This window comes from Chiloscyllium plagiosum, chromosome 7 (assembly GCF_004010195.1).
Source record: "Chiloscyllium plagiosum isolate BGI_BamShark_2017 chromosome 7, ASM401019v2, whole genome shotgun sequence".
Taxonomy (NCBI): Eukaryota; Metazoa; Chordata; class Chondrichthyes; order Orectolobiformes; family Hemiscylliidae; genus Chiloscyllium; species Chiloscyllium plagiosum.
The window spans coordinates 49,568,238-49,595,164 of NC_057716.1; the positions used below are offsets into that span (position 1 = coordinate 49,568,238).

Genomic DNA, 26,927 nt, shown 5'->3' on the forward strand with positions numbered 1-26,927 from the left:
GCTCTCTTTCCCACAGCTCCTCTGGCTGCATTGACTTCCCAGCCCTGCAGCTGATGACATTTGCAGCTTCTGATTTCCATCCTTGCCCCAGTCCCAGTCACGAGCAATTGAGATCAATGCAAGCTCACATCAGGAAATCCAACTCCTTGTTTTGGAAAATCAAGTGAATTGGGTTTGGAATTGAATTTAGTGCATATATATCTTGCCTCACTTTGTGCTCAGTTTATTTGAAAGAGACATGTATATTCATACTAACTGATTTCTACAGGGTGATCAAGGTTTGCCAGGAGAAGTTGGAGCTCCAGGAGAAAGAGGAACTGGAGAACCAGGACCAAAAGTATGTAACAAATAATAATGGAGACATCAGTGGGTAGTAGATGTTTTAATAATGGAGTATGCATAATACCTGTAAGAAATATGGGGGTTGAATCATATAGGAGCAGGAATAGATCATTCAGCCAGTGGAGCATGCTCCACCAATCAACATGATCATGGCTGACCATCAATTTTTCCTACACTATTCATATCCCTTTGCATCATTGGTATTTAGAAATCTGTCAATCTCTACTTAAAATGTACTCAATGACTGAGCTCTGATATAGAGAATTCTAAAGATTCATAGCTTTGAATTTAAAAATAATTCTCCTTATCTCAGTATAAAAGGCTTTTCCTTTATTTTCAGTTTGTGCCACTGGTTGTAAGTTGTCAGTTCCCAAACCAGGATGAACATCTTACCTCTCTGTACCCTCTCTATTCCTTTAAGTATTTTGCTGGTTTCAATTATGCTCCCCATATGGTAGTCATATCCTTCCTAATGGAAGGGGACCAAAACAGTGTTCTAGCTGTGGTCACCAAGAATAAAATTGAAGCAAGGCTTCACTCCTCATATACTGAAATCCTCTTGCAAAAAATGGCTAACATTCTATTAGCTTTCCTGACTGTTACCCTCTGACTCATTGACGAGGACATCCACGTCCTCTTGTATATTTACACATTCTAGTTTCTTCACATTTAATAAATTTCTGTATATCTATTTCTCCTACCAAAGTAATAACCTCAGATTTTTCCACATTATGTTTAATATGCCATAGTTTGGGCCACTCACCAAGTCTCCAAATTTCCTTGAATCACCCTGCCTTTTCCACTCTGCCTTGTGTATACCATGAATTTGATATATTACATTTGGTATCTATATCCAAATCATTGATATACATTGTGGAAAGTTGTGATCCAAGTACATTCTTGTGGTCCCCTATTAATCACAGTCCGCCAGCATGAGAATGATATGTTGTATTCCCACCCTCTGTTTTCTGCCCGTTAACCAATTCTTAATCTATGCCAATATTTTAGGGTTAACCTTAACCGTATCCCATGTGCTTTAATTTTGCTAATTTTGAGGATTCGATCAAAAGCCTTCTGAGAAGCCAAATAAACCACGTTCATTGGCTTCTCTTCATCAATTACGGTGGTAACACTTTCAAAGACTGCAACAAGTTGATCAAATTCTGTTTCCCATTTATAAATCTATGCTAATTCTCTCTATTAATATCATTATTATCCAAGTGTTCATTTATCATGCCTTGTAATAGATACTAGCATTTGCCCTACCACTGATATAAAGCTAATAAGTCTGTAGTTTCCCAACTTCTCTCTTGCTCTCTTCTTAAACAGTAGGATAGCCTTTGCTCAAAATCTGCAGGAACCATTGCAGAATCTATAGAATTTTGGAAGATGGTCACCAGTGCATCCATTTCTTCATAGCTTTCACCGTCAGGGATGCAGTCAGAGTCTTATCAACCTTCAGTTGCATTAATTTCTCCAGTACAACCTTCTTATTAATACTAATTTCCTTCAATTCCTCATTTTTGCTAGTCCCTTAGATCTCTACTTTTGGATGATTGCTCATATCCTTCTCAGTCATGACAGACACAAAGGACTGAATCTAATGCTTTTTCTTGCCTAAATGCCAGTTGCATTGAGTTTTTCTTTTGGAGGGATTCTTGCCGCATGACTCAGTGAGATTTCTCAGCATCTCTTACCAAACATGCCTCACTAACTATTTACCCTACTCCTAAGGCATCCCTTGCACCCAATTCTATCCCCATCTCACCACACACCATTCTCAGAACAACTGACTACTCAGTGGATATCTGCTGAAAGACAACATTTTTCAGTGCCGTCTTTGAGAGGGCACTGTGCACCTGGACTAGCATTGGCCATCTGTCATTGCTTCTCAATGGCACAGCAGCCATAAAGCCACACTGTCCATGCCACATGCTCATGGATAGTATTCCACACCATAGAACTCCATTCTTTAACCCTAGTCACTGTCTAAACACACAACAGCACACAGGTTGTGCATAAGGACAGATAAACTATCTGAAAATCTTCTCTAAGTCTCTGCTACTCTTTCCTCAACACCGAGTGGTTACCAGCATCTAGTTATTGTCCAGTATGAGAACATCAAACGCAAGAAATAAACAGACCAAGTCTAAATATGAGATTTTATTGACAACCAGCAAAAGAGAACACAAAGGAAATGAATACAGACTCCAATTTGCTCCAGAATGTGAACCAAATGCTGGCATCTTGACTTTGACAGTCCAGCAGTGTCCTCAGCACCTAGCTTCCACTGAACCCAGATGTCAGTCAAGCCCTGTCAGGCTCCGTAGAGCCCAATTTAGCTGAGCTCTGTCATCCACAAGGAGAGCTTCCTCCACTTCAGTCTCCTAGTCCTTATCCCCGTTCAGAAGATTACTCCCATTCCGTCAACTTCACAGCATTGATCATATCACTTACCTTCCTGCTCCAGTTGCACGGAATCCAGCACACCAGGATGGTGCAACACACTGTGACCTATGCTGGAGGTCCTCCTCAGATCACTCTGAAAGCTGAGAAACCAGACCTTCAGAAGCCCTATCATCTACCCAACCTTGACCCTGGTTGCAGCTTGTGCACAAACATCATGTAGGTACACATCAACTGACTGACTGTGACACTGTGCTCCAATCCCCTTGCTGTCTCAGATCCACCTCAACCATTCCATCTTCCATTACATTCATTAGGTTGATGGACATTCTAATAGGAGATATGATCCAGCCATGTTCCCTTCATCCCATAATGCCTTTGGAAGCTTCACATTGCTTTTGACAAGCAATTTCCTTCTTTGAAGTTCTTGCTCCAAAATCCTGCATCACTGAGATGGCAATCTTAGATTTGCAAGAATCAATAACATCAATGCAATCTGCCTATGGCCAATATTCGACACATTAGCACATCCAGTCTGCGTGAATTGCAGTATGTGCGAGGAAATGTTTACAAATGAAATGTAGCTGGAGTTTGTAAACACATGCTTCCTGTATTTCCCCCTTCAATGTCCTAATGTCCAGTAGATTTGGATCCTGTGGGTTTTTTCCTATCAAACTAACACTGACTCCACCTAGTGGAACATGGCAAATGATAGCAGGGAATGAAACTCTCATGTACTCTCAGTACTGGACTATGCCTGGTCAACAGGTGCCTCCGCAGAACCTCCACATCCCTATTTACCTCACACTATACTGCCAGCCCATCTCCACTCATTTCCCCCAATGTGGAGATCCACCGCATTGAACTTTGCCTCTATCTGTCCACCCTGCTCTTTCACATTCCCTCTGTAGGCCATAACAGTGGTCACTGTCAATAACCCCAACTCCTGTAACCTATCATGCCCTCCACTGCTGTTTGCATAACCCCCATAAACTTTGAAGAACACTCTCATCACTGTTCTTGTTCTCACCTCCACAGGTATCTCTGCTCTTGCTCTAACTCTGATTCCCCTATGCCTTTTGGCAATGTAGCCTTTGGTGACCCTACAGGCCTCCCTTGCACCCTCCTTAACCATTGGCGGATGCAATCCAAAGACTCTATTCGCCCCAGACATCTGACTGACAAACAGCCCCTGGGCGTGGCTGACCAGACCCTGACCCTGGTCTTTGCAGCTCCCTGACTGATGATAAGCAATTCCCATGACTGCTGCTGCTGGCCCTACAGGAGTGACTGCTACCCATACTCCGGATGCAATTGGACATATTCCCTGATGTGAGAGCCCCAAGCTGATGACTGACTGACTGACTGACTGTGGCCTGTACTGTGCATGGACTGTGCTCTTGACTGACAGCAGTCACTCCTTGACTGGACCAAGGACAACCCCCCCATCCAGTTTCTAACGTGGCCCTTGGGTTGAACACACGCGCAGGATATGTGCTGTGCAGGCAGCTGGCAAATGCTGCAATAAACACAATGTTAAATGGATGTCTGTGTGCTGTTCACCAAGATTATTGACAAGATTGAGAAGAGTTGCAAGGGTAAAGTTGAGGCCAGGTTGAAGGGACCAGCAGAAGGCCAATTAAAAGGCAGGTTGATGACTGGCAACCACAATGTGCCAACTTCACCTTCTAACTGCTCATACAGAAGCATTAAAACCAGCCCATGAACTATGTTTACACATTGTTCCATCTACTGACCATTTATAGGAACTGCACCTCTGATTTTTCTGTGAATCCGAATTGAGAATAACAAATATTTCTGCATCACACTTCTTCACATTTAAAATATGTTTTTGTTACATCTTTTGTAAATAATTTTGAAAATAATGCATAAAATGAATTCTAATAGTATGGTTACAAGGGCTAGCATTAATCCACTGAAACCTGAAAGACTTTTAGGCATTTCAATAAGTGTATATTTGCATTAAAAATGACTGCCTGTAAATTTGTCAGATCCACAATATAATAGACAAAGGAGACTGCCAAAGTTGATGTTAGAGAATGCTGAGGTGTGCAGTGGAATCCTGTCCACGTGTATCCCTGCTCGGATGAAATTTCACATTAGCCCTGGGGTGCTGAACCTCCCTCAGGAACCTTCACCCCACAACATAATCTGTCTTCTGGGAATACCCTCTGTGACCTTTTGCTTCATAAAGAGGCATTTTCTGTACAGGTGCTGCTGCACATCATCTACCTCTACTCTTTTATCCACTGCCCTGACACACCTTGGCATATTTATTTGCTGCCAGGCAGTGGGAATCCCCAGCGGAGGGCTGTCCTGTTTTCCATCCAGGATCTAGGTGGATGGTATTGCATACAACAGTCCCGTATAACCATGGTTGTGGTGGTTTATGGACTCCCAGCTCAACTGTTTATTTTGCACTATTGTGGAGTCTGTGGATCATGTATATATTGGATCCCCTTTGTTATTTGAAAAATGTTTTGTTGTGTTTTTGGTTGCAATTCAGCCATACGTTGCTGGGCTTGACCAGGCTGGCCAAAACCAGGTCCAGTCAACAGACTGTGGAGGGAGACATCTCCGATGACTCCCTGTCCCACTTCTATGCTTACATTCATGCCTGGGTCCTTGGAGAGGGAGTACATGGTGTCCATCAATGCTGTTGATTCTTTTAGAGAGGGGTGGGCACCGCAGAATGTACAGAGCTTTATCTCTCCCTCAAACTCCATTTTGATTGATCCCCTTCCATCTCTTCCTGCCCCTCCCTCACATTTGATGGTTCGTGTTGCCCATTACTAGCTTTGTGCATCAATATCCAATCAAGTACACCAGTGATTTACTGGTGGTAAGTTAATAGTTAAATACAAAAGAAAAGTCACAGTGATTTGATGGTGGAGGGAAAAAAACTTTGCTTCTGTGTGCAAGAACTTCCAGAAATAAAAAGAAAAAAAAAAGTTAAGTTCTTCTTTCTGATAAATATTGCACAGTTTAAGAATTTGCTCTTTTCCTCTCTCACATAGGGTGAAATTTAGTTGTGTATGCTTGAACTGGAATGATGGCTGGAAGCAGGAAAATTGGGCGGGGGAATGCATTTCAGATTTCTAGCATCACAAAAAGTATCCCCAATTAAATTGAAGGTGGGACAGCCTGAAGCTGGAACCTGCCTGTTGCTAGTGAGATGTCAATTAGGGTAATTACTAAGCCATTTATTGCCACTTGTTCCTGAAACTGCAATTTAGTGGTGACCAATAATCAACTTAGAGCCACATGCCTCTCCCTTGCCTCATAAAAGTCACCCAGCAAACCCTGTTGTTATTGTAAGTAGCCTCCCAGGGTCTCTCATTGAAAGATCCAGCCTTGGGAAAGTGGTGGGCGGTTCCTCTCAAAGTCCTTTCCAATCCCCTGCTCCACTTTCTTTTGCAAAAACCCTCCTGCCCTCAACTCATCTTTGCCTTGGTATCTCTCATATACTCAGGGAAGGCCATGGTCAATTACCTGCAGTTGCCACCATACCCAATGATGCTGTTAACAGTGAAGAGCTAATAGGCTCTTATTGACCAAAAGCTCTGCACAGATAGGATTTCATCCTTAGGTCCTCAATCCTTGAGTAAAGTTTAGAAAAAAAAGGTGACATCTTGTCTCAGACAATGCATTTAAGGTATGAGGTTACCTGTATCCCAACCTTGAGTCAGTCTGGTTTTCTTCCGAAGTAGGAATTTATAAAAATATCACATGGACTGACTGCCTACAGATTGTGTACTTTTTGAACAAAATAGAATGTATCTGCAAACACAAATCTGCAAATACAAAGTCACCCCATAGACTTGTGTGTGCATGTATATGCATTCTTGATAGAATATGTACGCGAGTGTGATGGAGTATATGCCTCTAGGAAGGTGTGAGTATTTGTGTGTGTGTGCATGCGCTTATGTGTGACAGAGAATGTGTGTATGAGAGAGGGTGTGTGTGAGTGTGAAAGAGTGAGTGTGTGACTGCGTGTGTGGATGTAGAGTGTAGTGGGGCCACCTGTAGCGTGACATCGGTTGCCAGTTCCGATGTGCTACAGCAAGTACTTCCCAGGAATTGAGAGACTACACCATGTTCTTCGCAGCCTGTAACACATTATCGATGAGGATAAGCACCTTGCTAAGACCTTCGCTATGCCTCCACTTCTTGCCTTTAGTTAACTGCCAAACCTTAAACAGACCATTGTTCGGAGCAGACCACCCAGCCTTCAAGACAACATCGACCATGACACTGTACAACACTGTCATGGTAATCACTGCAAGTCGTGTCAGTGTATCAATGTGGATACTACCATCACACGTGGGAACACTAACCACCACGTGTGTGGCAGGTACTCATGTGACTCGGCCAACGTTGTCTATCTCATACACTGCAGGCAAGGATGCCCCGAGGCACGGTACTTTGGTGAGACCAGGCAGATGCTATGACAGTGGATGAATGGACACCGCGCAACAATTGCCAGACAGGAATGTTCCCTCCCAGTCAGGAAACACTTCAGTGGTCTAGACATTCAGCCTCTGATCTTCGGGTGACCATCCTCCAAGGTGGACTTTAGGATACACAACAACACAGAGTTGCTGAGCAAAGGCTGATAGTCAAGTTCAGTACACATTAGGATGGCCTTAACCGGGATTTTGTGTTCATGTCATACTGCAGTGACCCCACTACATATGCATTTGTGTGCATACACATGATCACACTCACACAGAGCCTCTCTCATACACATGCTCTGTCTCACACAAATTCACACTCACACCTTTTCACAGGCATACACTCTGTCACACTCACATGCACACTCTATCAAAGACACAGACTCTCTCTGTCTGTCTCTCTGTCTCTCCCACATACACGTCAGTCTACGGGGTGAATTTGTATTTGCAGATAAATTTGATTTTGTTCGTAAAGCACACATTCTGTAGGCAGTCAGTCCATGTGACATTTTATAAATTCTTTCTTTGGAAATAGAACCAGTCTGACTCATTGTTGGGATTCAGACAGACTCTAACCTCACACTTTTAATGCATTGTCTGAGCTGAGATATTACTTTTTTTATGATGATAAAACTTTCAGTTGTCTTGGGACTGTGACTTGAAAGAAGTTCTGGGATTTACATATTAATCGAAACCTGCAACCCAGTCTAAGTGATTAAAGACTGAACAGCAGTCTAGGTTTATTTAATACATTGCATCAGTTGTATGACATTTGATTTTTTACTATACATTCTGTGTCCTATGATCCTGCCCCACTAGTTACCTGATGAAGAAGCAGTAACTCCAAAAGCTTGTACCTTCAAATAAACCTTTAGACTATAACCTGATGTTGTGTGGTTTTTAACTTTGTCCACCCCAGTCCAACACCAGCACCTCCACATAAATCCTGGGTTAGGATTAAGTGTGACCTGTTAACTACCTGATAGACACTTTATTGGAGTGGGCTTCCCTCAGAAAGCTGATGGAAGTTCCCCAAAGATCTAATCTATGGCCAAGACTGCCATTAGGCTGATTAAATCCTACCTCATTACCTTTTAGGTTTTATTACCTTTTGCTTTTCTTCGAAGTTTCATTCATTTTACTTCCAGTTTCCTTTAGTCTAGCAATTTAATTCTTATTTTCAGTAAGTGGGTAAAGTTTTGAATTTTTGTAGATTATTACAGGCTATCTTGTTTCATCAAGGGAGAACATCCATGAACTTCAAAACAATATTTGGACATCCTGGACTTTTCCCCCTCTTTTACCAAGGGCCCTGACCATGAATTTTTCTTGATGGCCTCCAGTCCCTCCCATGCTGGTTTATCATGAAGCTGCCAGGACAGGACCTTGGTTGTCTTTTGCCTAGCAATTCTTATGTTCCATACTCCACTTGCCATTTGCACGTAGAACCATTCACTCTCTTAAAACCGAAAGAACTGCAGATGCTATAAATCAGAAACACAAATGGAAATTGATGGAAAATCTCAGCAGAGCTAACAGCATCTATGGAGAGCAAACAGAGTCCAGGAATGAAAAGCTTAGCTTAGGAGAAACATTTGAGGACTCTGGGTTTATACTAGACAGAGTTTAGAAGGATGAGAGGGATCTAATTGAAGCATACAGAATACTGAATGGCCTGAACAGAGTAGATGTTGGGAAGAGGTTTCCATTGTTTGGAGAGACTAAGACCCAAGAGCATAGCCTTAGAATAAAGGAAGACCTCTTCGAATGGAGATAAGGAGAAACTTCTTTAGCCAGAGAGTGGTGAACGAAGGGAATTCATTGCCAGGTCATTAAGTATATGTAAGACTGAGATAGGTAGCTTCTTGAGTATCAAGGGGGTCAAGGGTTACAGGGAGAAAGTGAGAGAATGGGGTTGAGAAACTTATCAGCCATGATTGTATGGCAGAGCAGACTCCATGGGCTGAGTGTGGTGCTGAAAAAGCACAGCTGGTCAGGCAGCATCCGAGGACCAGGAGAATCGACGTTTCGGGCATAAGCCTGATGAAGAGATTATGCCCAAAATGTTGATTCTCCTGCTCCTCAGATGCTGCCTGGTGCTTTTCCAGCACCACACTCTCGAATCTGAGCTCCAGCATCTGCAGTCCTCACTTTCTCCTCCATGTGCTGAATGGCCTAATTTCTACACCTGTGTCTTATGGTCTCAACATTTCGGGTACAATGACCCTTCCTCTGTTCCAAAACGTTAACTCTGATTTTGCTCCACAGTTGCTTCCATGTATGTTAAGCTCTTATTAGATTAGATTCCCTACAGTGTGGAAACAGGCCCTTCAGCCCAACCAGTCCACACTGACCCTCCGAAGAGTAACCCACCCAGACCCATTTCCCTCTGACTAAACCACCTAACACTATGGACAACTTAGCATAGCCAATTCACCTGGCATGCACAACTTTGGACTGTGGGAGCAAACCGGAGCACCCGGAGGAAACCCACGCAGACACACAGAGAATGTCTGTGTGGAGTTTGCACAGTCGCCCAAGACTGGAATTGAACCTGGGTCCCTGGCGCTGTGAGGCAGCAGTGCTAAACACTGAGCCACCGTGCCGCTCTTCGAACAATTTTTGTTTGTGTACAGTTCACTCTCCCCTGGAAAAGTACCAAGTACAAACACAGCAATATGGCCTTCATTATTCAAATGTGGTGCTGATTCTACCAATCTTCGGTGCTAAGAGAGTTATCCAGAGCTGCCATAAGTTATAACAATTGGCTGACCTCGTTTCCACTGCAGTAGATGATTTTTGCATTGAAGCATATAAGTGAAATGATTCGGCATATTCACTCGGCATATTCTGATGTTCCTCCATTAAGGTTTTGATCTTTGTGTTTGTTAGGGTGAACCTGGCTCCTCTGGATTGGCAGGCCTACCTGGTCTTCCAGGAGAAGATGGCGCTCCAGGGCAAAAGGTAATTCTAGGATTACACTTATTTCACTTATGATAGCTTCAGATGCTCCGTAAAATGGTATTCATGGTAGTTTTGGCAGTGAAAGAAAAACGAAAATGGCAACTGACTGTAGAACATGTAAGTTTAAAGCATAGTATAAAACCAATACAAATCAGAATGAGCTAATACTTGCAATCTTTCCTTACCTTCCACAATTCCCAGTCACAAGAAGAGCTTTATTGTGGGACAAAATGTGGGTGACCAACTCTCCTGTATTTAATGGGGCCATCCCATTTTTTTCACCTTTCAAGCTGCATCCTGTTCTTTGGCTATTTCCCAGTATTTATTGGGCAGTAACTGGAAGACTGCTGGGCATCTCCTCTGTTAATAATGAGTTAATAATTTGACATTTGATTAAGTAGAACCATGTTATTCAAGGTGACAATGATTAACCAGTCAGCTTGGCAACTTGGAGAAATAGGCCTGTACCAAGGACGTGAAATTCCATTTGCTTGCCACCAGATATTCTTGTAAACTAATGCCCTAACTAGGAAAGTGATCGTCAATCATCAATTCAAAAGATTGCACATTGCAACATTTAAGTTAGTCTGACTATTTAAGACAGCCCAAGTTTTGTTTTGTCCCCCACAAAGCCATATGTTTGCACTGTCCATGTTTAAGTTGAGTTTTTTCTAGCTGTGACATACTTTTGTTGCGTTAGTACTCAACTCAATTTTTAACTCCAGTGTCTTGTTCACTGGTACATTATAACTAGGGCAGGACTTCTACCTGAGAAAGGGGCAGAAATCTCACCTTTAAAGCAATTAACTTAACTTCCAACATTAAATGGTTGTCACAAGACCAATCATGAAGATGATGCATAGGCTCCATGCAGGGGCCAGTGATGTGAATGTGGGAACTACGTGCTTTGTAATATCCAGTTCAATGAGTCTGAGAAACAGCCATATGCATATAAAAATAATACTTCCATTTCCTATACTAACATTATTATTATAACAGCTCCAGCTTTACAATGAACACCGGTGTTTCAGTTATCATTTGGATAATCAGGCTATCTTAATTAATTCTTGCATTATCTGTTCACAGATCCTGAATCCAAATGGAAATTTAAACAATCAGCTGTGATCTCTATATGGTAAATGATCTTAAAATTATTACAGGAAATGCTGAACATTCAGTCCTTCCTTTTGTTGCCATCTTAGGGTGAACCAGGAGCATCAGGTCCACGAGGGGCTGAAGGTGTTGCGGGCATTGGAATTCAAGGAGAGAAGGTAAAATCCCTTAAATCTGAAACAAACAGGACATAGTGTTTGTACTGAGATATGGCCTACGCTTTCCCTATTGCCACTAATACAGTAATGCAGCAGATTGGCACTACCCCAGTCCACCAATTCTAGAATCTTCAAAAAGCTAGCAATCAGCTGCATTAGATTACACCAAGAAGTTGAAGATAAACATTTATTTATGGTCCAGTAATACAAAAAGGAAAGAGCTCTTTCTCAAAAATATGTCATTTTGTTTTGTATAGGGTGATATAGGTCAGAGGGGACTGCGAGGTTTGGTCGGTCCACCCGGATTGACAGGCCCAATGGGACCAAAGGCAAGTTCACTTCTGTACTGAGTTGTAGTGCTTTGTAGCATTACTGCATTTCACCAAGCCATGCCATCTGGTAATTGTTCATGTTTTTGTGTGCAACCAAATTCAAATGTTTCATGCTGAGATAAAAGTGCAAATTTGAATTTCATTTACACAATCAATGGCTATTAATGTAACCAATGTTCCAAGTGATCCACAAGCTGGAAACAGATGCAAAATCCAAATACTGACTGGTAAAAGAAGGCAGAGCTTAGGGTAGGTAATAGATGGCTTGATTGAAAAGACAATTTGAGAAAGAAATAGAGATGTGGAAGTGTTTGGGAAGGATGCCTCAAAAGTACAGCAGGGGGATAAGACTGAATAAGACACAACAGACTTTTATCAGAAATAGTATGTGCACAATGGAGCAAAGAGCTAGAGAATGTTATGGAGCATGTTAGGAAAGAGTATCAAGAGATTTGAAGACACATTTGAGGACATTAGATTTTACATGTTTCTGAATGGAAGCTATTAGGGGACCAGCACACTACACACTGCATAACAGCAGCTTGCAGGCTGTTAATGAGGAGAAAGAACTTGTGATGGAGGAGAGCTTTGTGTCATCATCTATTAGAGGATTGTGAAAAGCTGATTTTTGGCATGTTAAAATGCTGTGATCATGCCATTTTTATTCATATTAAAATAAAACACACAGCATGACATTCATGAAAGATCAGCAGAAGCAAGCTCACATCTGCAACTTAGCGTTGACACTGAAATGTATTTCCAGGAAAGTTTATTGGACCAATTCTTCCTAACATTAATAAGGTGAAGTAAATGTAATTGCTATTGACAATGTCATTCCTATGGTGAAACATACCATAGTACTCACCGCAATACAATGATTATTTATTAAGGATTTTATTCATATTTTGCATCAGATTGTTAATAATCTGTTTTGTTTAATTCACATTGCAGGGTGAACCTGGTGCTGCAGGGCGCCTAGGAATGCCAGGCCTTCCAGGTCGTGGCATTATGGGACCTAAGGTAGAGACAAGTGTATGACATTATAGTAGTCTTAATGCCTCATTGAAAAAAATGTTGGTGAACAAGTCAAAAAGTCAACTGTTTTCTAACACTACATCAAAGTCAGCTTCACAGTTCTGCATGTCATACATGGCAGAATAGGTCTTGTGGCATAATGGGGATGTGCTTGTTTCTGAGTCAGGAGAATTGGGCTTTAGTTCTATCTGTGAGCTTTGTGTCTGAGGATTCATAATGTGGCCAAACAAATTGACAATCAACCTGGAAATCTTTCTAACATCGATCAGTGGCAGACACTGAGAGCGCGAGAGGTTCCTGGTCAACCATGTGAGAAAAAGAAATTGGATTTTACCATCACTATCCAAAACTCCAAACTAGGGCATGCAGACATAAGTGGGACTCCCAAAATGATCTTTACATACCGTGAGGTAAAATTCTGAACTAAATTTCACAACAGGCAACAGACAAAATAATTCTAATATTAACTAATGTAATTTCTGACATCAGCATAATTAATGATTAACAAATATTCTGCAACTTCATCATTATAGCAATTTTGAATTGTTTAATTAATATTGTTCTATCTATTCAATATTATTTGCATTTATTTGAATATACAAATTGAGATGTCCATTTCAGTTAATTTTCTACATGGAGTTCCTCCTTGGAAAAATACAATATCCCCACATACTCATGGGAATCTCTTACCCAAGACTATCAGACTAGAGAAGAAGTGTTTGTGAATGTGGCAATAAATCTCGAGTATCTCTGATAAATCCAAGTGAAAGTCAAGCACAAACAGTGGAAAAGGTGTGTAAAAACCAAAGCCTCCCATCCACTTGCCTCTTCAAACATCTCCTATCCCATGTGCGGCAGTGTGTGCAGTTCAAGCTTATGGACTGTTTAGTCACCACAGGACCCACAACTCCGGATTGAATGAAAGTCATCCTTGGGTCATGAGGGGCTGCATAAGAAGAAGACATATATTTGAATGTAAAAATTAAGAATTCGGTTATATCAACTTACTAAATTGAATTCCAACAGCAAGCAAAATATTTAAATTATTGTAAACATTTAAAATAATATGAACATAAAATCAAAACAAAAATAAATTAATTGATCTATCATTAGTTGATCAGATTTTGCTGTTATGTATAACATCATACGTCCATAAACTGAAATCGGGCATTTTCGTGTCATTGAGATGAGAGTTATTTTATCAGTTTCTTCCATCGAAAACACATATTAAAGAGCCAACTCACTTGGATGCCTCCTGTCTTACCTAAATGGATCAATTGGTCCTGCAAGAAGGTCCTGGAAGCAACTTATCATCTTTTCATCACTTTTAGACAGAATGCAACAGAACTTACACAAACGTATATTTGATTAATAGATCATTCTTAAATCTGTTTTTTTTACAGGGTGACCCAGGTCCCCTTGGTCCCGTTGGCCCTGTAGGTGAAACTGGAATTGGAATTCCTGGTCCTAAGGTAAGAGTTACTTTATATCTTTTTCAAAAATGAGAAAACAAAATCTCATGGTTTTCTGGTATTTGTGGAAAAGTGTAGTACAATTCAGTGAACAGTACTAAATGCACATATAGTCATTTTCACTGAAATTAGGAATTTACGCATCATTGATTAGCATTATAGAGGTTTAGGTTTTCACTTAGAATTGTTGGTACAAGAACAATTGTTAATTTTAAACTGATATTGATGGATTTTTGAAAACAAAAAATTCTAAAGGACCATGGGTGGGTATATTGAATTAGGGTGTAAATCAGTCACAGTCTAACTGATTGGGAGAACAGACTATTGGGACTAAATGTATTGTACTCCTTTGGATAGAGGTGGGCAATTAAAATCCACAGGATCATTTCGATTTGTATGCAGAGGTAACAGTTCAATTCAAAAATTACCTTCAATGTCTTTCTATAATAAATCAATGGTCGAGCACTGTGAGGGTTGAAACACAATTTCAAATAATTGGATTCTAGCCACAGCTGCTGCCAGACATGCTGAGTTTCTCCAGCAATTTCTGCTTTTAGTTTAGCTCACCAGCATCCACAGTAATTTGCCTTTATGTTATTGCAACTTGGAATTATTGGTTGAGTTAAAATAGCAACAGACTTTCCACTCCCTGTTGCTGTGGAAATGAAAGGAGAACAGAGACAAAATTTAAATATTTTGCATTTTCTCAGTGACAAGAAAACATTGCAACCGAATTGATTTTTAAAAATCTGCACAAATAATAGCATCAAATTTGTTGTCAATAAAGCTGTGGACATAAACATTAGAGCTGGGGGGAAAGGTGCTACAGTTGTATTGCAGTCTAGATGTCACTGAGGTTCAGAAAAGCCAGACTGAAGAAATGTTGAAGCTGTTAAAGACACACCTTGAGCCTCATTAATGTTACTTCTGAATAGTATGTGCTGAACATCAGAACTCTGGGGAAGAGGGAATCTATTGATCATTAGCACTGATACATCTAGCTGGATCCTGAGAGATTGGACAATTGAGGAATGATCTCATCAGAGATGGAATTGTCTTTGGCACAAGAAATCTGCTGAGGGAGAACAAATTTGTTCTCAAGAAAGCTGTGGACATAAACATTAACTCGAGCCTATAAATGGGAGAACAAATGAAGCTTTGCATTATGCTGAGAGACAATCTAGGCTGAACGAGAACAACATATTGGAAAAAATAGAACATAGAACATAGAACATAGAAGAATACAGCGCAGTACAGGCCCTTGGGCCCTCGATGTTGCGCCGATCCAAGCCCACCTAAACTACACTAACCCACTATCCTCCATATACCTATCCAATGCCCTCTTAAATGCCCATAAAGAGGGAGAGTCCACCACTGTTACTGGCAGGGCATTCCATGAATTAACGACTCGCTGAGTGAAGAACCTACCCCTAACATCAGTCCTATATCTACCCCCCCTTAATTTAAAGCTATGCCCCCTTGTAATACCCGACTCAATACGCGGGAAAAGGTTCATACTGTCAAAAAAGGAAGAAGTATTTACAGAAAAGTAAGCAGAAGGCCAAGATGAATGGGCAAGATGTGAATATTGTGGTGACATCATGCACATGGAGAATGCAGTCCTCTCATTTGAAGAAACTAAATCAATTTACTGGTTTTGGAAAGAAAGAAGATGCGGAGTTCCAGACTGTAGGCATTAAGCAAAATCCATTCACTCCAACTGAAGCATGTCTAAAGTTTGGACTAGTATCCCTAAACATGCCAGGAGATGATAGCAGCATTTCTCAAGACAGTAAGCCATTGAATATTGAACAGATCCTAAAGGATTACAAAAATATCACCTCAAAGTGATGAGAGTGTCAGACCAACCCAGAGTCTGCTCCAGAGACCCTCACATATAACCTGAAAGACCAGACATAATTGGAGAAGAAGGGAGTAATCAACAAAGTGACAATACGGACTGAATTTATAATATGATAGTGAAAGAACCTGGAAAACTGACAGAATATATAGATCCAAAGGACCTCAAACTTTTAAAGATATCTCATTACCCCTGCCAACCATTGAATAAATTATGTTAAACCTCTAACGGAAAAGGTCTTTACCACTATTGATGCAAAGTATGGTCACTGGCAACTGAAGTCGGATGAAAGCAGCAGTTTTCTAAGTACACTTTGGGTGACATTTGGGAAATATACACACAGTCAATGATCTTCCTGAAGTGGAAGCTATTATGGATGATCTGCTTGAGTATGTCTATGGAGCCACACTGCAGACCATGATCAGAATCTAGTGGAACTGCTAGAGACAGCTTGCCAGGTGTACCTGAAGGTAAGCAAGAAAAGATGCAGCTGAAGTTCATAGGCCATGTATTGACTGTAAAAGAATTTCATCTGGATGCTGACAAGTTGAAAGTTGTAGTAGAGGTGCAGTGATCAACAGATGTGAAAGCAATTTGTTGGATTTAAGAACTATCTAATAAAGTTCATGCATAATTTATCATCAGAGTGTAAACTTCCATGTAAGTTCATTGCAAAAGATGCACAGTCGACGTGGAACCAACAAAAAGCAGCATTTTCTAGAATCAAAGAGCTAACAATGTCAGCACCAGTGCTAAGGTACTATGATGTCGATGGTGAAGACATCTTGCTATATGATGCCAGAAAGACAGGACATGGATCAATTTCTAATGCAGCAAGAACAGTCAGTTACATTTTTCTGCAGGGTGTTAATGCAAACTAGATGATGTTATGCTTGGATTTGAGAAAGTGTGTGCCTATTGTCTTTGTAAGCTTTTCAATTAGTACCTATTTCAAAGAGACTGAGTGATAGTAGAGTTCAAACACAAGCCAGTTTAAAATATCTTCCTCAAACTTCCTGTATCTGCTGTAAATTATCTCTGAAGAATTTTACTTTATTGCTGAGGTATCAACTGGATGCGATGAACAGGCATGGGAAACAGATATACAGCACTGGAGAAAGCTAAGGGTCCTAAGATAGTGCTTGAAATTTTCCATATTCAACGAGAAGCAACACGTCAACATGCTCTGGAAGTCATTAACCCAGCACAGAATCTGAAAGGCAGATATCTTTCTCAAATCAAACAAAGTACTCAACAAGATGCAAATCTTCAAGTGATACAGATAGTAGCGATGAAAAATAATTCTCAATTCACAAGTGAAGAATTCAGCCACTTCCTACATTACTTGAAAATTCAAGCCCATACATTATCTTCACACTGTCACAAGTCATATACAAAACTAGAGGCAGCAGTGAAAATTTGCCAGATAATCCTAAAGAAATCTAGCACCGATTTAAACAAGCAATTCTTCGAGTTCAGAAAAATACCTACAAAAGAAATGGGAAGCAATCTAGTTTAAAGACTAATGTCACATTGCAACCGATCTAACAATCTACCAAAAGTGGTAAATCTATTGAAGCCAGAAGTAACAACAGGTATGAATGACAAAATCAAGGTGGAACAATGGAAAGCAAAATTTCATTTGAACTATCACTTCAATACTCAGCTCTGGTAGTGACTTGACATATTTAGCAAAGTGCAAATGTTAAATGCTCTCAACAGGAGTAAGTCCATATGACAACTTAGGTTTTGTGCTGAGCAGTTGATACCTTGATAATGAATGCTGAATGTGAATGATCAGATATATCCACAACCTCAGACATTACGTACAGTTAGACAAGCTGTGCTTTCGCTGAAGGCAGCTGGTCACCTCCACAGAGTACAGAATAACCTTGGTCCCAGAGGTCACTGTTCCCCAGCAACAGAAATAGATCAGCAACAATGTTTACCCTGTTAACAGCTCTCACCACAGTAATGACACATCCCAGATACGACTATGAATGAATAGTTACCAGAGGAATAGCCAGCAATCAAATTGTACAGGTTTCCTGATGGAACAGGAAGAATACAAATCTAATGCATGTATGATGTACATGCCTCTCAAGAGTAGAACTGACTGGAGTCAACACATTTTTTTGTTTAAGAATATTGATTCTCTTTTTGATTATGTACATTGGGTAACTTCTAGCTGCAAATGATGGTGTACATAATTAGTTCTTGCTTCTTTTATGCAGAAATGATGTTTAAGAAAATGTAAAGGTACCTAATGGACTGGCTGGTTTGTAATCATGTGACCTCTACCTCTGTCTTTATGTCCAGTCTGTGGCAGCCATTAAACACTCATCACTTGAAACATAAACCATTGGCTTGTTGAAGCAATGCCTTTGCTGTGTGGACCAGTCTGGAGAAGCCCTGCTGTGTTAGTCACAGCGGGTATCAGTATTTTCCTGGAGATCTGGTTCATGCTGAAACCCCCCTGCATTGTAAAGGTCAGCCCTTGTTACCAGCTGTATAGGGCTTTAAAAACTGGAGAATGGATGCTGAATAAGGAAGAGCAGAAAAGAAAATGAGGACCAATGTAAGCCACCCTTTCTAGACAGGATGTCCCAGAAGATCTTAAACAAGTGCAATCAGTAACTGAACCCCAATTCCTCATTCACCATCTATCCTATACTTTGCCTTCTCTCTCACTGACCATCACAGCATCTACCTTGCACTAATGCAAAAATAAATGCCAGTAGAAAAAGAATATTTCAAATTAAATTTTACAAATGAATGATTCCATTGTACACATAAAGATTAACTAACCATTCTTATAAATTCCCTTCGGAGTCTGACATTCATTTACCTTTATCTCTCTTCAGATTCCTATTCAAAGCTATTCAAGTGTCTGCAGCAAAGCTGCTGACAGGATGCTAACTTTCAATGGGGGAGACTGTTTTAGAAGATAATAACAAACTATCCTCAGCCAAGAATGGCAAATGGCAGGTTGAATCATTTTAGCTTGGATGGACAGTCTATGCCATGTGGCTGAGAGTGGCAGAAAGAATATTATTTAAATGGAGAAAGACTGCAGACAGCTGCAGTGCAGTGTGACTTGAGGTCTTTGTGCATGAAACATAACAAGCTAGCATTCACGTTTAGCAGGTAATAAAGAAGGCAATGGACTGTTGTCCATTATTTCACAGGAATACAGTATAAAAATAGAGAGCTCTTGCTAAAACTATACAAGACACCAGTCAATTCACACCTGGAATATTGTGAATAGTTTTGGTCCCCTTATCACAAGAGACACACTCTCACTGTAATCAATCCAGAAAAAGTTCACAAGGCTGATTCTGGGTTTAAAGGGACTTTTTACCTGGAGAAATTGTGGAAGTTGGGCTTGTACTCACTAGAGTTTAAAAAAATGAGAGGAGACTTTAAGGAAACATGTAAGTTTCTGAGAGGCTGAAGAACATGGGCTGTAGCAGTTCCAGAAGGCAGCTCAGCAGCACCTTCTAAAGGGCAATTAGGAATAGGCAATAAATGCTGGTCCAGCCAGTGACGCTGACATCTCACAAATGAATTGGAAAAATAGGTGTGGAGAGATCGTTTTCCTTTGTGGAAGAGTTTAGGACCACAGGGCATAATCTTAGAGTAAAATGGGTCCTCCATTTAATACAGATGGAGTGGACTTTTATCTCTGATGGTTGTAAATCTGTGGAGTGTTTTACCATACAGGGCTGTCACTTTACAATATTAGTGAATGCAAAAAGGAACAAGCTTGGAGATCTTGCGATGTTACAGACATCCATTTCTATGGTGTTCTTATTAAGACATACGTTTTATTGCCTTTTCTGCTGCTGCCTGACTTTCTGCAGTCAGTATTATACGATTACAAAGGGACAAGCATGGCTGCCTTACTATGTGACTCCTCACAAATGTAGTTCCTTTGCAAATATGGCAGTTATCTTAGGTTGATTAATCATGGACGGCTTCATTTTTTGAAGACATTCATCTTGACGTGGTTAAGACAATATCCTCCTTCCTTTCGAAAATGACACACTCAATTGGGAAGTGTCTTGAAGTGGTCTCAGAATATATGTATAAACATATTTTTGTCTGGAATACATTATTTTGTCTCTGTTGGACAGTGAGTCAGTTTTTGCATACACCAACTCAGTCATCTGACTTTCAGTAACCATCTTTGCAGCACATTGTCTACTTTTTAAAGGAAAAGTCAGTTTCAATGAGCCCACATTGGAGCTTTAAAAGTTAGGAACATGTTATTTTGCTGCAGGGCTATAACACCATATTCCATGTGGTTAACAAATAATGGTGTCCAGAACAACTTACATTCCTTTAATATACACAGGGGTGATTTTGACATTGTGATAGTGTAGAATGTGTGTTTGTGAGACAACGGGCCACTCTCAATTTTTCATTCTATTGACTTACTATCACTGATTTAACTCTGTCATGCAAAGTGAAAAACTACCTTATTTTTTGTTCACTCGTAGGATGTGGGTATCACTGGCTGGCCAACATTTATTGCCCGTCTCTAGTTGTCCTTGAGAAGATGGTGGTGAGCTGCCACCTTGAACCTGCTGTAGGTTGACCCACAATGCCCTTAGGGAGGGAATTCCAGGATTTTGACCCAGCAACAGTGACGGAACAATGATATATTTCCAAGTCAGGATGGTGAGTGGCTTGGAGGGGAACTTGCAGGTGGTGGTGTTCCCTTGTATCTGCTACCCTTGTCCTTCTAGATTGAAATGGTTGTAGATTTGGAAGGTGCTGTCTCAGAATCTTTGAATTTCTGCAGTGTATCTTGTAGATAGTACACACTGCTGCTACTGAGCATTGGTGATGGAGGGCTGGATGCTTGTGGATGTGGTGCCAATTAAACAGGTTATTGGAATTGCATCCATCCAGGCAAGTGAGGGGTTTTCCATCACACTCCTGACTTGTGCCTTGTAGATGGATAGGCTTTGGGAAGTCAGGAGGTGAGTTATTTGCTGCAATGTTCCTAGCCTTTGACTTGTTTTTGTAGCACTGTGTGGTGAGTCCAGTTGAGTTTCTGGTCAAAATTAATTCCCAGGATATTGATAGTAGGGGATTCAGTGATAGTAACACCATTGAATATCAAGGGGTGGTGATTAGATTGTCTCTTATTGATGATGGTCATAGCCTGGTATTTATGCGGTGCAAATGTTCCTTGTCACTTGTCAGCCCAAGCCTGGATATTGTCTAGATTTTGCTGCATTTGAACATGGACTGTTTCAGTATTTGAGGAGTCATGAATGGTGCTAAACATTGTGCAATCATCAGTCAACATACCCACTTCTGACCTTATGAAGGGAAGGTCATTGATGAAGCAACTGAAGATGATAGGGCCTAGGACACTACCCTAGGGAACAAAGTGCAGACAAGTGATAAAGTCATAGGGCTTACAACTCAGAAACAGACCCTTCAGTCCAACTCGTCCATGCCAACCAGGTTTCTCAAACTGAACTCATCCCATTTGCATGCACTTGGCCCATATCCCTCTAAACCTTTCTGATCCATGTAATTTTTGTCTTATGTGATTTCTGTTGGATTATTTGCAAGATGATCCTGAAGCCTTACAGCTTGAACCATTTTGAGGAGGCAATATCCAGGCCTCAGAGACTGCAAGGCATTTATATTAAGCATCAGATATATTTAATGTGAACAGTGAGAACAAAATATAAAGTCACAAAGACAAATTTTCCAAACTGAAGATTTTCCATGATCCAAGCTTGAACAGAAAATTAAAAGTGTTTTCGTAGGTCAGATTCAATTTGTATTGTCATGGATTCTATTCAGTCTCCTGAGGATAGTCACTAACCATAAGTAAACATCTTACAGAGATAAAGCTCAGAGAAATTTCTGCCTAATCTCTCAACAGATTGCCTTTACAAATCAATCAGGCAAAATAAACAAATCTGAGGATAAGCCATATATTGGAAAAAGTCACTGTGCAATACTATGTGCATGGATTTCACTCCTAGCCAAAAGTGCTTAACTAAGGCTGTATGCTGAGAAAGAAACCAGGATAAATATTTAGTTTGAGATTTTTTAAAAACCAAGATTACAACCTAAAATTTATGAAACACACAAGACTAGCACTTGGCTGGAATAGGATTCCAGCTGATGCTGGATGTCTGCACTTCTTTCCATGAGAAGCATGAGCTGCACACCGCTCGTGGATATCTCCAGGTAGCTCACTGGCAAAGAGAATTTCCATTTGGTCCACCGCCTCACTAACAGCAATAGATCCTGGGAGTTGGGTGGCAGTGCTATGGAGTAATGCAGTGATCAGGAGACAAGGGTGACTTTCACAAAGGGGGCTGAGGGGAATTAATTGGCCACTTAAGGACTTCAACAAAGGCAAGGATAGGGAAACAGCGTTAAGTCTTGCTGTGCCCCTGTACAATAGTGGATTGGGCAGGAGGCAGCAAGAGGTGACCCAATAATTTAATTAGCCCCATTGCCTGGAAACCTGCTGGCAGGGACTTGTAAAACTTTGCCTGATTGCCTTTACAAATCAATCTGTTTGGAGATCGGTCACAAATTTCTCTGAGCTTTATCTCTGTAAAATATTTACTTACAGTTAGTGACCATCCTCAGAAGACTGAATAGAATCCCTGATGGACAAATTGAATCTGACCTACAGAACACTTTTATTTTGTATTTATGCTTGGATCATGGAAGATCATCATTTTGGAAAATCTGTCTATTTTACAACAAAATTATGTGCAACCTATTGCCATCAAATATGTGAAGTCATTTCACTATGTTATTGACATTCGATGTTAGGGTGATCGTGGCCACCCAGGACCTCCAGGGCCAATCGGACAAAAAGGAGATGGATACCCAGGAGCACCTGTAAGTGTCTGTAAATGCAACATTGTAAACCTATGTTTTGGTGCATGTGAATCTTTACCATTGTTAATAAAATACCATAATTTATTTTAAAATTAATGGCACCTTTAGCACAAGTAAGAGCCACACAGACAGAAATGCATTGCAAGACCATTGGAAGACTAGTGGGTATAAGCAGGCAATGCAGGAGTCTTCTGTGGCCATTTGCCCCATCAAACAGAGATCCTGTTTAGTTGGGGAGAGGATGTGTGTGCGTGTGTGCGTGTGTGCATATAAGGCCCCTCAAGTGAAAGCAACAGCAGCAGCCAAATCAGTGATACTAAAATTAGCTCTATTTTCAGCAGGGAGGGTTGAGGTGTAGGCAAGCAATAGTGATAAGGGGCTCTATAGTCAGCAGCACAGAGAGGCACATCTGTGGCCATGCATGAGACTCCAAGTGGGCTGCCTCCTAGCTACCAGGTTCAAGGATGTCGCTGAGTGGGACACAGGACATTCTGAAAGGGGAGGGTGAGCAACCAGAGGTTGTTGTCCATGTTGGCATTAATGGCATAGGCAGGAAGGAAAATGATATCCTGCAAATGGAGTTCAGTCAGCTACTCAGGCAGTCAGGGTCAGGGTGTTGCCCACGAAAGGGATGGGAAACTGAATGTTAGGCAGTTCTCCACATGTGTTGACTCTTTCTGTCCTACTGAGGCTGGTTTATCCTGGAATGAGAGAGAGGCAAGTATTAAGGGAGGTGAAAGTGAGTAACTTTTGGTGCAGCTGGGAAGGTGCCCCGAGTGAGTGAATAAGCAGCAAGGAGGTTGTGCAGGGTTGCTGGTGTTGAGGATTGGGGAAGGTGAGAGCAAGTCCTGGAATGAGAGAGAGGCAAGTATTAAGGGAGGTGAAAGTGAGTGGCACGGCTGTAACTTTTGGTGCAGCTGGGAAGGTGCCCCGAGTGAGTGAGTAAGCAGCAAGGAGGGTGTGCAGGGTTGCTGGTGTTGAGGATTGGGGAAGGTGAGAGCAAGTGAGGGGAGATGTTGCAGACAGTGCTGAGTGATAGAGCATGAGCCTCAGTGGGAAGTGGGTGCAGTAGCAGAGATAGTGAGCATGAGATATTGGAGAGAAGATGTTGGCACTTACATTGGAGCAATGGAAAGGGTAATTGCTATTCCTCCTACAGTGTTGGGTATTTCTCCAAAGGCTGAGACTGAAATGACCCAGGTGACAACCTTGGACCAGACTGGCATGGTCAGGTGATGTGACCTCCTCTGCTGTCCTGGGCACTATCCCCTCTAGCAGGACCTCTAGGTCTCTGCCATCAGAATGAAACACCAATTTTCCCTCCATCTGCCGTGAACCAGGGCAAAAATCAAAAGCCCGGTCGTGCAGGGCTGTTCTCAGCTGACAGTGTTTGCCTGGGTGCACAATGGTGTTTTAAAGATGGTACCAGCACTAGGGGTGCCAGTCAACTCCTGCAGTGGCAAGAACCTGTTCTGGGAACAGGTGAGGATAAGAGAGAGAGACACCATTTTGAAAAGTGTAGGTAGTTAGAAGTGAGTTTGATTGGAAGCCATGTCAAGGCATGCTGGGTCTTGCAGCAAAAAGCTCTCTCAAAAAACTCAATACAGCTGCTATTAGCCAAAAAATATTGATGCAGAAGATCAGCAATGATTGTGGGCAGGCTCAGGATGCAATGAGATTGACTCCTACTTCTAAATCTTATGTTCCAATGTACTTTTCATACAGTCACTTTTCTGGGCATCTGATAATATTATGCTCATCCTTAATAAAAGTCCATAATGAAAATGTAATGGATGTTGGTGGAGAAAAACTAAAGATATTTTATGCTCTAATCGAAAGGGTTTGCCAGGCCTCCCAGGCCCTACGGGTGAACAGGGACCTATCGGAATTGGATTCTCAGGGCCTAAGGTATGTAAACATACTTGATAAGATATATTGAATTATTCTTAGCATTTTACAGTCAAATTATGTAAGTTTAATGAACTACATGTATTTACAGGATTGGAAGTTTACATGTAATTAAAAGTATTTACTTTTATTTGCTATTAAAACTGTGTAGCAGTTCAAACGTGACTAACCAGATTAAGTAACTTCAACAAAAAAGGCACTTTAAGTAAATATTACTTTGGGATTTTCATTACAATGTTTTCTTTATTTTATGTGATGTGCACCTTGACTTCCTGCAATTGATGTGTTATTTGTTGAGGACAGTGGTAATAAAATTAAAAATTTCTTGAAAAGCTTCTTCTGATTTTGTTTCTGATTTCCAGTATCCACAGTTCTTTGGAAATAAAATCTATTTGCTTTCATTTAATCAGCCTGATGACATGTTATAAATTTTGTAGAGGTAGTTCTTCTATGATACAACGGTTACGTTCTTGTGCAACCCCACATTATAGAAAAATTGCGCTTTAGGAATAGCATTTAAAGTGTTGGCAATGTATTCAAGTTACAGCCAGCACACGTGATAAAAGTTCGCCCTTTAGAAACATTGTCCATAATTCATCAATCGTTACAGCAAATTTGCGCGAGCAAAATGCGTGTTGTAGCAGAGCGACCTGTTTCGTCTTGAAGCAATAATGAGAAAACATCATTGGCTGATTTTAATCTATCTCACCTAGCAGCAAGAGGCCAGGGCAGTAGCTTTAAAACACTGTCTCAATTCTGCTGGAATTCCACTGGCCACCAGTTATCTGAAACTAGCATTAGAGGCACATGGGAACTTCAGGATCGGCTTCCAATTACAACACAGACCTTGAATGCATTATAACCCAGGCTCCAGTAGGGAAGCCACAGGTGAAGGCAATAAGGTGCGGAGAGAGCCTCAACTGGCATCACTCACTGGTTCATACTTGGGGATAGCACACTTCCCTTCCCCACATCTGGTTAGGCTTGTGTACAGAAGTGTGTGTAACTGAGCTCAAATTGTATTAGAATTCCATACAAAATAATGTAATTCCATATAATATCTAATGCACATGCAATTCTATACTATGTATGTACAAATCCATTCAACACATGTATAATTCCATTCAATAGACATACAATTCCATACAATAACATGCAATATCATACAATATGCACACACTTAACAGAATATTCACACATGCAATATACACAGCAGACAAAAAAAACACAAGCAAATCAGCCCAACTGAAGCATTACACTGTTAATCAACTGGGCCAGAAAACTAAGGATAGTGCGTTCCACCTCTGTGATCAATTAACCAGTCTAAACCCTGAAATCAAACATCCCAGTTTTGAAGCTATTCATTAAAAATAGAACATAGAACACAGAACAATACAGCACAGAACAGGCCCTTCGGCCCACGATGTTGTGCCGAACATTTGTCCTAGCTTCAGCACCCATCCATGTACCTATCCAATTGCCGCTTAAAGGTCACCAAAGATTCTGACTCTACCACTCCCACAGGCAGCGCATTCCATGCCCCCACCACTCTCTGGGTAAAGAACCCACCCCTTATCTCATTTTTCCTCTGCGTATTTCCTTCTTAGTAATCCTCTGTTGCTCTTTAAAAGCTTTCCAGTCCTCAGTTTTTCCACTTATCTTAGCTATGTTATACTTTTTCTCTTTTAACTTTATATGTTTCTTTACTTCCCTCATCAGCCACAGCCGCCCATGCCTCCTCCTGGGATCTTTCTTCCTTTTAGGAATGAACTGATCCTGCAACTTCTGCATTATACACAGAAATATCCGCCATTGTTCCTCCACGGTCATCCCTGCTAAGGTATTGCACAATTGAACTTTGGCCAGCTCCTCCCTCATAGCTCCATAGTTCCCTTTATTCAACAGAAGTACTGTCACTTCCGACTGTACCCTCTCCCTCTCAAATTGCAGATTGAAGCTTATTGCATTAT

The 26,927-nt window shown here is 41.0% G+C and overlaps 1 protein-coding gene across 1 annotated transcript in view; it reads left to right on the forward strand.

Annotated features, from left to right (window-relative positions):
• The window catches only part of col28a2a (collagen, type XXVIII, alpha 2a), a 127,710-nt gene that overhangs the window by 75,397 nt on the left and 25,386 nt on the right, over nucleotides 1-26,927 (forward strand). The window contains exons 19-26 of the mRNA XM_043694493.1: nucleotides 269-337; nucleotides 10,116-10,187; nucleotides 11,390-11,458; nucleotides 11,716-11,787; nucleotides 12,742-12,810; nucleotides 14,229-14,297; nucleotides 22,981-23,049; nucleotides 24,889-24,957. Of these exons, the coding sequence (XP_043550428.1) occupies nucleotides 269-337; nucleotides 10,116-10,187; nucleotides 11,390-11,458; nucleotides 11,716-11,787; nucleotides 12,742-12,810; nucleotides 14,229-14,297; nucleotides 22,981-23,049; nucleotides 24,889-24,957 (558 nt within the window). The remainder of the gene's footprint in view (nucleotides 1-268; nucleotides 338-10,115; nucleotides 10,188-11,389; nucleotides 11,459-11,715; nucleotides 11,788-12,741; nucleotides 12,811-14,228; nucleotides 14,298-22,980; nucleotides 23,050-24,888; nucleotides 24,958-26,927) is intronic.